Source organism: Agrilus planipennis, unplaced genomic scaffold (genome assembly GCF_000699045.2).
Source record: "Agrilus planipennis isolate EAB-ADULT unplaced genomic scaffold, Apla_2.0 scaffold57, whole genome shotgun sequence".
Taxonomy (NCBI): domain Eukaryota; kingdom Metazoa; phylum Arthropoda; class Insecta; order Coleoptera; family Buprestidae; genus Agrilus; species Agrilus planipennis.
In genome coordinates this window covers 465,251-479,955 of record NW_020438879.1, presented here as the reverse complement: position 1 = coordinate 479,955, position 14,705 = coordinate 465,251, and the positions used below count along the sequence as shown (strand labels likewise).

At 34.6% G+C, this 14,705-nt stretch overlaps 2 protein-coding genes across 3 annotated transcripts in view; both read right to left on the bottom strand.

The window, feature by feature from the left end:
• Positions 1-5,001: 5,001 nt before the first annotated feature.
• Positions 5,002-10,236, bottom strand: LOC108740466. Of its 2 annotated transcripts, none has more exons than XM_018474790.2 (9): positions 10,093-10,236; positions 9,978-10,020; positions 9,786-9,919; positions 9,325-9,722; positions 8,895-9,085; positions 8,277-8,833; positions 7,121-7,255; positions 6,801-7,063; positions 5,002-6,054 (listed from the first exon to the last, which is right to left on the bottom strand). In XM_018474790.2, the coding sequence occupies exons 1-9, from the start codon at positions 10,102-10,104 to the stop codon at positions 5,109-5,111; spliced, it is 2,679 nt and encodes an 892-aa protein (XP_018330292.1). In that variant the 5' UTR covers positions 10,105-10,236; the 3' UTR covers positions 5,002-5,108. The 2 variants fall into 2 exon arrangements, with proteins under 2 accessions (XP_018330292.1, XP_018330293.1); XM_018474791.2 differs by having other exon boundaries at positions 9,993-10,020.
• Positions 10,237-13,321: 3,085 nt separating this feature from the next.
• Positions 13,322-14,705, bottom strand: part of LOC108740467 (serine proteinase stubble) — a 35,146-nt gene continuing 33,762 nt past the window's right edge. Inside the window, exon 6 of the mRNA XM_025981464.1 lies at positions 13,322-13,949. Coding sequence (XP_025837249.1) covers positions 13,630-13,949 — 320 coding nt within the window. The 3' untranslated portion in view covers positions 13,322-13,629. The remainder of the gene's footprint in view (positions 13,950-14,705) is intronic.

The window sequence follows — 14,705 nt, the reverse complement described above, 5'->3', positions numbered from 1 at the left end:
CGTGCTGTCAAACCTACACTAGCAAGGAGATCGGGCTGAAACTATAGCTACAAGCTATCCAAGGATGGTACTATAGAATGTCACCTCAAGGTAGGCCTAGTGGCGTCATCTCTTGGTTAGGCCGGAAACTTATCAATCCACCCTCGTATAGCGGTAACAGTATGCATCCCTGTCGGACTCCCTTCCTAATATTTACTTTCTCTACGTTGCAACCCCATCTCTATAACTGTTTGTTGCTCTTTATATAAACTAAGTATCACTCTTCTATCTTTGTAACTCATCCCTACATTTTTAAGTGTATTTAACATCTTGTCCAATTTAACATTGTCAAAAGCTTTTTCTAAATCTACAAATCCTATGTACGCACTTTTTCTTTTTTGCTCTATAAAAAAAAATCCAGTAGCCAAGGAAGACGTCATCGAGAATCAGAATTCACCGTTGTCGTAATAAGAGAATCGAGGACGATTCTATCACTAAAGATGGAGGAGTTATGTCCTTAAACCTGTGTACAACCGATAAGCGCGAGATATTACCGTGAGAACGTATTTTACTGATTATGCAATCTATCCAATGTGTAATAATAAAATTGTCACTTCTTATTGGTCTCTTGATTAGAGAAGTCGCTTGCTTCAACTTTAAGATTTTTGCAGTTAATTGATAAAATATTTGTATTAAAAAAAAAAAAGATTTTTTTATTTATCTTTAATTAATCATTAATTAATTATGCAGCGATAATACTATGGCAGAAGTTAACTTTAGTGATTTTTATAGTGAACATTCCACTATTTTAAAATTATTGCCGCCAACTCCCCAGCTATTAAGTCACTACAATGTCTCGTTTCATCTGATTATAATGACAATCAGATTTAAATTTTATCAAGTATTTTTCAAACCTGTATATGCAACAATCAACGGCTATTTGGGAGAAGACGCCACCGCGCCCTTCGTCCATGTTTCGCACCCGTACAGCGTCGTTCTCCAAACATACATCTTAAAACACCTTTTTCGAAGTTATAAATTAACCGTTCGCGAGTATAGAAGTGACTTCTTTTTATTGAAGGCGACTCGACCCTACACTATCCTCTGCTTTATATCCCTACAATTCTTTCCGTCCTAACTTACATCTCACTTCCTAGATACCTAAAATCAGTCATTTCTTCTAATTTTTCGTCTCCTATCTTTATATTCGCTATTTCTCTACTTTTTATTCCCTTGCATACCAGTATTTTTGTTTTATTTTCACACAGGACTGTTTTGTCACTACCCCTTCCATTTTATTAAAAGCTATCTCTTATCTCCTCCTTGCTAGATGCTAATACTGCTATATTATCTGCAAATCTAAGCATGCATACTAATATTTTGCTCCTGTATGTCTATCCCTATAGTTGTACTGTCTTTAATGATGTTGATCGGGTCTTCGATTTATAGATTAAAAAGTAGCGGTGACAGTGTGCATCCCTGTCTGACTTCCTTCTCGATAACTGCTTGTTGCTCTTTATACAATCTAAGTATCACTCTTCCCTTCTTCACAAACAGGAACAAGAAACAAAAATACATATTAGACTAAAAATGAAACGTAAAATTCGTCTTAAGAGCTTCTTTTTTTTTGTTATAACGTTACAAATTAAGTTTAAATAAATTTTAACTCGATCAAGGAAGTAAGACGACCTCATTTTTCCGTTACGACGCAATTTAATTTTTGATAAAATAGTAAAAAAATACGCTGATTCTGAATTTAGTTATCCACAGTCTGAGATGTTGGGGCAACATTTCTTAATTTAACATTTAGTGAAAAAAAAAAATACTTTTTGCGTAATACCTCCTCTTTAGTGCATTTTTAGCCTTTGTTTGCCTGAAGTATCTAGATACTAAACCGTATACAAAGGTGTTGTTAAATAATTCATTGTAGAATCGATCCAAATGGATAATTTTTAAAAATTCCGGCGGGATANCTCCTCACCGGTTAAGAGTTTGGCCGAGAGTTGTCTCCTTCCTTTTCTGGCCTAGTGCTGTTCTTTTCTACTTTGCGCCGGTCAAACTGAAGGTCACTTCGCTACAGAAAGTAAACGAACTGTACTACTGTTAATAAGAGGTTGGCAAACCAAGCCAACGAAACATTACAAAAGAAAACTACGCTAACATCTTACATTAATTCGTCTAATATCTGGTTCTTCACGGATTATTAGTAGGCATTAATAACAGCGTTATTAGATTTGGTCATGCAGTCTTGCTAAAATGCAAGACGAAGACCAAGACCAAATACGTAAAACTAAACAAAAAATTATTACTTCTGGTGGATTTATGAGTTAAAATTTTTGAAGTAATAGTGAATTAATTTCTTGAATTAACTTTAGCCTCAAATTAATGAGTAAAAATTGTTGCTGCTGTTACTCGCTCGCCGGGAATCGAACCCGAGCGTCTGGTTTTTCGGCTAAGCATACGAGCCAATGCCGCTGCTTAAGCTATATATCCTTTATGTTGTTATTTCTGGGTCTATGCTTTTATAAATTTAATATTTCAAAGTGGAATTAGAATACATGCGATCTACTTGTACAAACAAGCGTCAGTCAAATTGTAATGTAGGTATACTGTCAATGGCATAAAAGGTTTGTTATGCCATACTGTTTTGTTGAATTGAAATCTGTCGTGATTTCGTTGCTTTAATTAAAAAAAAAACAACGATATAGGACTTTGAATAGACACTTACGTGACTGTATTAGATCCGTATCTAATAATATATATCGTTAACGATAACTCCTAACAAGGTGTGACGATCCTATGATGACGATGATGATGAATAAGTGGTTAATTTTATCTACACCTGGTTTACAAACTGGAGACTGCTTGAACTAACAACCCGTAGGTTTTAATTAGGGTTTAAATGAAGTAGGAATATACAGGAACTCTTCATATTGGGGTAGCAAAGTGTTGTGAATAGAAAAGACTACTAAAAGATGTAATCATATGCATTGCATTCAATAATATATTTTTTTTATTACTATTATGAGATTACTTTCTTAAATAAAACATGAATAACGTTCCTGTTTCACAACCCTTTCATTTCATTTTGTATATCCTTCCGTAATCATTAGAGAAGATTTAAAAACTAACTGAATTTAGCTATACGGGTAACAATAGAGAAAACGATAGAAAAAGGGAAGAGAAAGTAGGATTGGTAGTTTTAGAAAAGGCTTTTGACAATGTTAAATGGGGCAATGTACTATGTAGGGATGAGATGTATATGTAGCATTTATAAACAGCAACAGGAAGTTATAGAACTTAAGCAGCAACGTAGAGAAGTAAATATGAGGAAGAGAGTCAGGCAATGATCTATATATCGATGACGCGATACATTATTAATACATTAATTTTAAGTAGGATAAATATACTGGGGCAAAAGAAGAAAAAGTTAACGATGGACAGAAATAAATAAAATGGAAGCGATATTGACAAAACAGTACTGTATGAAAATAAATAAAAGTAAAACAAAAATACTACTATGAAACAGAAGAAAGAGTTAAAATAAAGATAGGAAATGAAAAATTAGAAGTAACTGGTTTTCGGTATCTAATATGAAGTCGGACAACTCAGGATAGAAGGAACAATAGAAATTCAAAAAATATTTTTAAAGGCAGAAATGAAAAGGCTTGAAGCGTTCGAAATGTGGCACAGGCAAATGATTAGCATACCTTAGATAGAGAAGGTTAGAAATGAGGAGGTATTAGAAAGAGTAGGAGAACAAAGGGTGCTATGGAAGTCAATAATAAATAGGCGAGATAGCTTGGTAGGACACTTTCTCAGGTATGAAAGTCTGGTCAGAGTCATATTAGAGGCAAAAACGGAAATTAAGAGAGGATGTGGGATGTTCTAGTTTTAGAGAAGTGCGAAGATTAGCTCAGAATAGGGAACAGTGGAGATGCGGGTCCAATCAGTTTTAAGGCTGACGACTTTATGATGATGACGAGGAAAACTTACTATAGATTTCATATGGTCTATCAGTAGGTATCTCTATAAAGAGAGCAGTTTACATTAAAAGTGACTGAGCGACATGGCCTAGAGGTTTAGGGTACTGATTAGCATTCGCGAGGGGACTTGTTCGATTTCGGGTCCGTCTGCGTTGTTCCAAGTTTTTCTGTGGTTTCTTTGGATCACTTGGTAAATGCGGGGGCAGTAATAATCCACAGGTAATTATTCACTCTCTTCTGTCTTGATTTCGTTCGTCTCATCTTTTTTACTTCAACTACTACTAACCTATTCCCGCAATTACTAAAAAGAAAGGAGCCTGAAGATGAGGGTCTTCCACCCTACCCTCCGACGTAGTACGGAGGGACTTTCCGCCCATTAGTAGCTGCTGGTAATGAAACATCCAAAAGGTTTAGTTTTTCAGTTAAAGTAAAGTGTTTGCTTTAATATGTTAAATTGTACATAATTTTCTCTTTTTATAAATAAGAGACATTATAAGAGTACATCAAGTAATTTAACATTCGAAGACATGCAATCATCTTAAAAATACTTTGGGTTTTACAAACTAATTAAGAAGAAAAATACTTTAAATCGCCACCATCAAAATAATTTAATTTGATATGTATGTAGGAATAGGAGAACATAGGGCTCTATGGAAGTCAATAAAAAATAGGCGAGATAGGTTGGTAGGACACCTTCTCAGGTATGAAGGTCTAGTCAGAGACATATTAGTGGCAGAAACGGGAGTTAGGAGGGGTAGAGGTAGATCTACGTTAGATTACTGTTCACAAATAGTTAAAGATGTGGGTTGTTCTGGTTTTAGGGAAATGCGAAGTTTAGCTCAGGATAGGAAAAAGTGGAGGTACATGTCCAACCAGTCTTAGGATTGACGACCCTATGATGATGTATTTAGGAATATGTAAGGCCCCTTTTTATTGTAATATTGATGAACAAAGAGCGGCTTTTTCTTGCATTATATTTTCTATGTCAAAGAATAGAAAGTGACAACCACCACCATGAATAAACCAAACCCTCTTCCATTCTTTTTGTTTTATTCTGCGGAATATTACAAATACGAAACAATAAACTGTATTACGTCAGTCAGCTGCGCTTTCTTTAGTATAATCAAAGAGACGTGAATAATATTATTCGTCAACAAAATAATGTCCCCTACATTGTTTGCATGATCTTTGTATCCGTTGTAATACGTAACGTCGCTCTTGCTCCTGTTCCCTTCGTACATCTTGATTATCCATTACAAGTTTTGCTGTGATCAATTCCATAAAATAGTCAAAAACTTGTTCCAAGTATATCGGTATGACTTTACCCTTGGAAACCATTATGTCAATGACGACTTCGCAAAAATACAAACTTTTGTCAATCGTGTTTGGATGTATACCGTACATTTCATCAAATTCATCCGCGTCAAAATAGGGATTTCCTTGTGCCCGACGTTTGCTTTCTTCATATTCATTTCTATATTGTTCTGCCCAATTCTGAGCAAATGTTTTAACAACGTTTATAACGACAATAATGGGTTCAGAGACGGACGGAAGCAAATTTTGAATACTATCAATACCTATATTTACCGCCTCGTTTACAATTGCCATTGCAATTGCAAGAACTTTTTCTTTTATACATTGAGAAAATTCGCGCAAGGTCATTTGCAAGGCATGATTAAGTGATGTTGAATCAGTATATAGACGAGCACCAAAAGATACTAAATTTACAAAGTCGTTCCTACTCAAACTATTAATAATATCAATCGAAAATGAAGCAGAGGAAGTTACGTTAACTTCTAGTGGAGCAGGAGTGGCCGGCATTTCTGAAAGGACTTCCAATCTTTGGGGCTTCGATAGGATGGAAAACGATCCCAAGTCTAAAGCTTTACCATTCAACAGTATCTTTGATCCGGATGCAGAAAACTTAACACCCTTTTTATTAAATAATTTATTATTGGCCTTAAGGATTCCAAATATTTCATCCTTGTTGGGTATGTTGCGGATAGTTGAAATAACATCGGCGTTACCTGCCTGTCTATTGCCGCCGTTCATTCGGATGGTTTCCTTGTGCATTTTATCAAACATCTTTCTGAAAATTTTAAGTAAAAGTGGTGATTAATATTAATATTTTTTTACTTACATACACTTTAGATATCTTTTAGAAGCGAGTTAGTTTAATATGAAATATTATTCTGAAAATTCATTTTTGAATTTTTTACCCACCACGCTACCTCAAATTAATGAGGGAAAAATTGTTGCTGTTGTCACACCCCCGCCGGGAATCGAACCCGGGACCTTTGGCTTTACGCACCAATGTTCTGACCACTAAACTACGAGAGGTGACAACAGCAACTACGACCAACCGACCTACAAGGTTAACGAACCGTCGTACTAATGTAACTAGGTTTACTGAATATACTTAGAAGTGAGTTAGTTTAATATGAAATATTATTCTGAAAATTCATTTCTGAATTTTTTCCCTCATTAATTTGAAGTAGTGTGTAGTGGGTAAAAAATTCAGAAATGAATTTTCAAAATAATATTTCATATTTTTTTTACTTGATTTTGCGTGTTGAGTTTTATTTGGTAAATATGTTTCACCAACAGGCGACGTGAGACTTCATCGAGAATATATATACATGTATTTGTATTTTATTTTAAAATGAAAAAAAATACTGTTAATTTTGTAAATGTTACGTTTTAAGAAGCCTGCCTTTAGCCGAACTTTATTACGTTAGACTTTTTCGAAAAATCGTGGACAACGATAAATTTTTGCATTTTTAAAAACCGTCTGAATTTACTTAATTAATTCGTTTATAGTTTTCGAAGTTTTACCTGTGTTTATTGCTTCGCAAATCGCTTTTTATTTGATTTAGGACATTTGTTTGGTTTTCTTCTATAATCGTTGCAGCAGTTCTAAAGTTGTAAACAGAGTTTACAAAGAATAAAGCCGATGTCGCTAGCTGAAGAGTTGTTAACGTTGATATTTCTTCTCCATTTCTCCAACTGAAGTAAACATAATACATGGAGTTTCCAAGAGCTGTTGCTCCGATGGCTAGGTTTGTTACATTTAATGTGTTTACAACTCCTTGGCCCACCTTGAAAACGTATTAGTTAGCATTAAACTAAAATTGATTAATAAAGGCAGTCAATACTTGTCCGACATTTACTCCTCTTGATACTGCTTCTGACAAAACGGCTGTAGCTCCACTTCCTAGAACCCCTATACTTCCAGCGGCAATATTGAGAGCAGCGTTCCTAGCTTCTTCATTCCTTATTACATTTACATCCTACATTAAATTTTTTGGTTAATACCAGATATTTCAAATTACAAAAATTGAAAATTTACGTAAAAACGCAATTATTTATTTATCTTGCTAACTCTATTCATTTACTGTGTCAAAAATTCGATATTATTACTTGTCCTTAGTAGTGAATTTTCAGGAGTAAGATACGTACTTACTAAATTTTCAATCGAATCCTATCTTTGAATATCCTGCCTTTACCTCTCACTGACTAATATTTGATCATTACCTAATTTAGCAAATTGTAAAGTGTTAAAAGTGTGTTTATTTAGAAACGGCTGCGAAACGTGAAAGGTGGAAACAGCGGAAAAGAAAGAAAAGATGGTTATGATGATTAGCTAATATTCAGCTGCTATATAGATAAATACAATTAGAATATAGTAGAGACTGAGTTAGAATTGTGTGTGAAGTGTATGGTGGGCTAGGTTAAGTTCCAGTCAAACGATATCGAACGTAAGCATCAACCGCTCTGGCCACTTCATGGATGGGTGATCGACCAATAGTTAGAGAGCACGTCAGGCTCGGCGGTCCCCCGGGAAACAACCTTAAGCACATGATAAAAATTGGCGTAAGATTCTTGACTGTTAGAGTTAGGAAGTAATGCAAAATAATTCAATAAACACCGAACTTCTCTAATACGGAAATGGCAGAGTTTACAACGGTAGGGCTGATTAAAAGCGAAAGAACCTTCGAAAGCCACCTAGCCGTCCGTATGCTATGCCTGGCTGATGTTGGATTCCTTCCAAGGAGGGCAAGCCAACTAAAACCTCAATACCTCTCAGACCATTCTACTAGGACCAATGAAGGTCCTCTTCAGCCCTCGTCTATGTCCCGAGTGGGATACACAACCTCAAGGAGAAAAAGAATTGAAAGTGTAGTACTTGTTTTACTCCTAATATTTCCCCAACAAGACGAAATGTGATGTGTATCAAGTATTAAGTGTTCATTTATAATTAAATGTTGTATATGATTTAATAAGTTTTATTTTCACTTAATTTTTCGTTACCTGCTTATGGTTGTTCATATCTATAAGGGACATGACACTTCGACCAACAGAAAATGCGCCTGCTGCAGCACCAGCCGCAACAGCGCCTGTTACAACAAATGGAGCAACAGTAATAGCGGGAATGGCAGATGCAATTAGAACACCTCCAGTTGCCAGACCTACTCCACTGGCTGACATATCAGCAGCTCTGACTATTCTGGCACCAAATCGACATGCTGGTGACTTATGTTTCTCAAGTAATACAGTCCCATTTTCATCGCCCCTGTAACGGCCATTTTTGGGTAAAACCATTATGCACTTATCCAATCTGTTATTATTTATGTATTGACTCCAACTTGTATAAACTCTACTTTCATGGTCAATAAATATACGACAGCCACGATCACGTATAGAAGAATAGCACTTTTTTATTACGAAAATGGGTACTGGCCCTATATCACCATCTGGGTTGTACTCAGTGTTCTTCTCCTTTTTTTTAATTTTTTCTTCTGGCAGTGGCTCAGTGCAATTAAATATAAAGGAAATAATAACTTGATCTTTATACCTAGCATACATATCTGAAATTAAAAGAATGACTATAATTATAAGCAGAAATAACCCAAAAGAATGTTAACATACTTTCATTAATAATCCTTTTGAAAATAGTGTCAATCTGCTGAAGTCCTTTTTCAGTATAACCATTTTCCTGAGGAGCTCCAAATAAAGCAAAACCAATTTTCTTTTTAAGTTCATCCAATTGGTTATACTCAAAACAGTCATAATCTCGATCTCCTAACAATTCGTACATGTTTTGCTGGAAACCGTCTGATCTATAAGAAAATGATCTGATATATTTAATGCCATAATAAAACAAGAACCATTAACTGTATATTAATTTAATGTTTTTACAGTATTTTTGCCTTTACGAGGGTTTTAAGTTTTTAGTACTCAAATTTTACTATTTCTGTTCATATATTCAGAGGTTTATCAAAACAAAAACAGAAACTTTATTACTAAAAACATGGGATCTTGGATGCTAACATTCAGTACAGTACAATGTTAAGTTTACCCAATGTTTGATTGATTTTCTTCATATGTCTCACACGATTGTTGAAATTCAGCAGACACTGTCCTTAAAACTTCTTTGATGTTCCTGAGAGTATATAAAATGGTTTCAGAGGAAATATTTCCTTCAAGAATTGAAAATACAGAAGGAATTCCATCTAGTTGTAAAATGAATATTACTCCAGACTTTTGATATTTAAAAAAATCATAGAAGGAATTCTTCAAATTTTTTGCCAATGTCTTTTTAAGGGATTCATGATACAAAGGATTAGAAATGTCCCACGGTAAGACACAGAAGCATTCTTCCAATAGTGTAACAGTTTCTTTTGATACAAGGTTTTTGCACCAGTTCTGTGCGAACGAATCGTTGCCGTGATGTAAATAGAGTGCTATAACGCGCCACTGCAAGAAGAAGAAATGAAACATGTAACCCCAGTATCAACTAATCATTTTTGTATTACGTACTGTTTCAGCTGGTGAAAATATACTTTCTGAAATTACATGGCGAAAAGGTTTTCGTGCAAATGCCACATGACGAGTTCCATATGTAGATTCAAAATTGTAAATAAAATTATCAATTACCTTCAATTCATTCCGCTCTACAACAATGTAATAACATTTTGAGAAATTTCGCAGACAATTTTGAATATGATGTACCTATATTATATTTACCGGAATGATTATTTTCCTGACGAAATTCCTAAAAAGAAAGGTAAGATAAGTAGGTAAATAACAATTATATCTACTCAAAATTAGAAAATGAAAGCCGTACCATTTTAATCATCAAACACTGTCTACCAGGTTACTAGTCGACAACTGTTATTGAAATTAATAAGCACTTAGTTTTAGATGGTAAAATATGGAATAAATTGAATTAGTTGCAGTGGTCGGGTATTCCCCTAGAATCGTAAAAAATTGAGTGTAGATATGCCCAGAATAGTGCGCATTACTTATCTGTGATATTGTTGGTAATATGCTCTAATAGATAAGATAAGATTAAGCTTAATTTTTTCCTTACAGTAGATACAGTACCTATTTAGTATAAAAACTTTATATACGTTTAAATGAAAATGTGAAACTGGGCAAATAAGGAAAAGAAAGATTTAGAAGTTTGCTGCTAGCCGTGGTTGTTTGAAGAGCAGTATTAAACAACCATGGCTAACAGTGGTCGTTGGCCGACTTTGATCCAAGCATATAGAACAAAAGAGTGAAGTTTAAGATTTAGTTTTCAGTTGGAACATCATTATCATCATAAGATCGTCAGTGCTAAGACTGGTTGGACACGCATCTTCACTCCTTAACTATTTGCGAACAGTAATCTAATCTAGGTCTGCCTCTGCTTCTCTTAACTCATGTTTGTGCCTCTAATATGTCTCTGACTAGACTTTCATGCCTGAGAAGGTGTCCCACCAACCTATTTTGCCTATTTTTTATTGACTTCCATAGAGTCTTCTATTCTCCTATTCTCCTATTCTTTCTAATACCTCTTCTTTTCTAACCTTCTCTATTCATGGTATCCTCATCATTCGCCGGTAACACCACATTTCGAACGTTTCTAACCTTCATCTGTACTTACAGCGCCGCGCTCCAAACATACACTTTTAAAAATCTTTTTCGAATTTCTAAATTAATTGTTTCTCAAGCATAGAAGTGATTTCTTTTTATTGAAGGCGACTCGACCCTGTGCTATCCTCTGCTCTATCGCTACTCCTCCTTCCGTCCTGACTTATCTGACTTCCTCGATACCACTTCTTCTAATGTAAAAATAGAAACAGTTTGCGAAAACCTGTGTATATGGTATGCAAAAAGTCGAAAACTTTATACAAAAATTTTAAATTTTTTGGGGCGCCACACTTACGACCAGCTTTGTTGAACATACGGAATGCTTTGTTAAATCTGAATTTCTGCCGTTTACTAGCGATTTAAAAGAATTCGTAGAAATGAAAACATTATCTGGTAGTACTATTCTCCAGTATATAAGAAGCTAATAATAGTTTATGTAATTGGTAATTGGTGTTTTTTTTAATGGTTTTGGTTTTAATACATTTTTAATCTCTTTTTCACGAACCAATTATTGAAGATATAGCTAGGTATATATTTATTTAACTCTGATATACTTAAGTAGAAGGTAATACTTATATTGGTAAAGCATGCAATCATAAAGCTAGAAGAACACTTGGGTTAATTAAGGAAACCACAATTCAGTTTTCTAAGTCCCCCTTCTATAAAAACTGTATACCTGACGATGGTCAAATCCCTTGTATTTTTAAAGGACTGGAATTAAATGCACTTTAAAATAGCCTAAAATAGTTTAACAAGAAACGCGTATATATACATTAATAAATGATTTCCAACTTTCGTTAAACGAAATAAACATAGCCGCTATAAAAAGAGATAACGCATTTTGATATATTAGTCACTAAAACGACTAATGAGTAACAAGGTGGAACGTGTACAAAAACTGAGGCGAAACAATAGAAATTGTTTGCAGTTTGGACTGGAGATTTTTATACCGTCCACTTGTGCATTTCTTTGATAACATGCTTGTAGACTTTACTGAAACAATGTGTTTGAGAAAAGAATTTATTTTCAATATACAATCGGATGAATCTGAATCTGATAGCCAACCCTGCAATGTGAAAGCCTATGACGAAGAAATTGTGGTTGCAACAAACTAGAATTAATAAGTATATAATAATGATAATACTTTTGTATCTTTTTTAATAAAACTGTAATGGGCATTATGTAAATATTTCTTTTAAGTTTCTTAATTGTTCCTAATCCTTTGAGTGCAATTCTGCTATTTTATACTTTTCTCACGCAAAGTGAGAAATATTTTCTAAAGTGCAATAATAAGTACTTATATCTAACCAAAGTTGATAGCAAATATTTCAAAGTGCAAACAATCCATTTAAAAGGAGATAATCTCAATGTTAACAGTTATTTTTAATTCGTCTGCTTGAGGATTTTTATGGAAATACGAGATAGATTAGAGAAGGTACGATAAGTGACTTTACCGCGCCCAGCATTTTATGTTTAATATCGTGATATAATGATCACGATAGTTAAATTATTATCATTGTCATAGCAGGAAATAAATTTCCAACATCGACTGGCATGTTAGAGTTGAACGATAAGATTGCTGAATTTATATATCTACATATATAGGCAGTTCTGAGAATTGTAGTTGATGCTTTGAACTGTCACAAAGAATGATCAAGACAGTTACTATATAGGAGACATATTACTGATTTCGCATTTAAACATTAAACTAGCTACTGAGTGGAGGCCTGAAAGGACACTCGGCAATGTTCCTTTTGCCACCTGTTCAATTGAACTAAAGTACAGTCCATTTCAATTTGTTAGAATTGTGACCATGAAGAAATCTGCGCGAAGATAGAAAGAATACACACTAGGCGTAAGCAAGACAGAAATAGTTGGAACAAGCTTGAACGAGCAGAGCTCTCGGTGGGAACTGTACAGTACTAGACGACAATTTTTAGTAAAACAAAAGTGTATATAAATTAATAATAGAAAACAAAGCAAAAGTTTTATAGGTGTGTAGAACGTTAAGTTAATTCACTTGTTATTATTTTTGGCTAAATATGCTTTTAAATAAAGCATATTAAATTTTAACGAGGCAATTTAAATAATTTTGCAAATGGTATTGTATACTTTTGTCTAGCTCTCGCTTGATGATCGGTGAAAAGATGAGCTCCGCAGACAAATATGATTCAATTTGGAATTATGCTACGGCGCATTCTAATAAAGGGAAGGGGCATATCTCTAACTTCTTGAAACGAACAGTATATGTGCTTTGTCTGTAGTTCATTAGTTTTAAAATTCTAAAACTCTTCATTTAGAGAAAAGGGTATTGAAACACCGAATAAAACTTTTCATTTATTATAAATAGTGTAGTTACAAGCACCAGTTTTATGTACAAATTATTGTAAAATAAATAATAATTACGTATAAATTAGAATAAATTATAATTACAAGAATACGCGTGTAACAGAAAACAAAACTTTTGGAACTGGAGAATGTTTTTATCCAACAAGTTTGCACTGAACTATATCACATTAATACAAATTTAATATCAAAGTACATTTCATACACAACTGATTCAGTTTGAAGGTAGATATGTACCTACTTACATAAAGTTATTCACCGAATTCTCTTTCGTTATTTGATCGTCATCTTCGTGGGAATATCACATTGGAAGTAGACGAAATTTAAGGCACTGAATTTCACAACCTGGATATTCGACTTCGATTCCTAAACTTGGGAAGATTTCGTATACTGTTGCTTTTTAAAATTGTAAGATTTGGTTGATCCAATCTTTGAATTCGCTTATTCGCGTGTAGACTCCAGGTTGGTTTGGTTCTGCGCATCCTATACCCCAGCTGATAATCCCTGCCAAAACAAACCTCTTGTCCTCCGGCCGTTGAATAACCATCGGCCCTCCCGAGTCTCCTTCGCACGAGTCAAACCCTCCTTTCCGCCATCCAGCACAGATGAAGATATGGGGAATGTGTTCGATATAACCCGCCGATCGATACATGGATTCACATACGCTGTTGTTGATAACAGGGACGGATACTTCTTGAAGAACGCTGGGTAATGGACCATCTAAAACCAAACAAACAGAACTTGTTTAATTTTTGCCAAAGAGGTAAAAAAGTACATATTACTAGCTGTAACCCGTCCAAATTTGGACGCTAATCTTCTAAGTTCTAAGTAAGGGGTGGTCGGCCTGCGCCCAGCGAGATTCATTACCTGTACTTTCTTTTTGAAGGGAAACTTCTTTACGCACCGTAGGGTAAGTTCGTTTCATGCGAGTTGCTATGTAACGAAATCATGCAACGGATGTCCCCCTTCTACTCGGCCACGTAGTCGAGTTCGTAGTGGAGATCGCTTGAGCCGCGAGCGCGCTTCAATGCAACGTTCGTTACAGGCAACTCCGGCATGTATAGTGTAAAATTTAAATTCGTAGTGTACAAATAATATCATTAAACCAATTCCTTAACCCCTGTCCCGGTATGTTTGTACGTTTAAAGAAGTTTCACTTCAGTGGCGTGTTGTATAACTACACGTCGTATTTTTTTTATAATGACCAAAGTAGTGAAAACCAAGATATTTAAAGAAAAATGATGTGTCTCTTTTCCGGTACTGTACCGGTAACAAATAAGCTATTCACCGGTACTGTACCGGTGATAAATAAACTATTCATAGGTACACAGCTAGAAAGAATGCTTTATTGGAGCTGTAAGTAGCATTGACTGTGAATTAAAAGATTAAATTTATGTTTCATTTATTTTAAATAATTAAATTAGAAGTAAGTGTAGGATTAAGCAGTCTCTTTTTGTGGTATGTTTTGGACTTATA

What these genes read in the sequence shown, in the direction of transcription:
- LOC108740466 (XM_018474790.2), bottom strand. An exon ending in TATTTTCACCAGCTGAAACA is followed by an intron (nt 9,723 to 9,785) that starts GTACGTAATACA and finishes TTCTTCTTGCAG; the next exon opens with TGGCGCGTTATAGCACTCTA. An exon ending in CAAAAGGATTATTAATGAAA is followed by an intron (nt 8,834 to 8,894) that starts GTATGTTAACAT and finishes TTTTAATTTCAG; the next exon opens with ATATGTATGCTAGGTATAAA.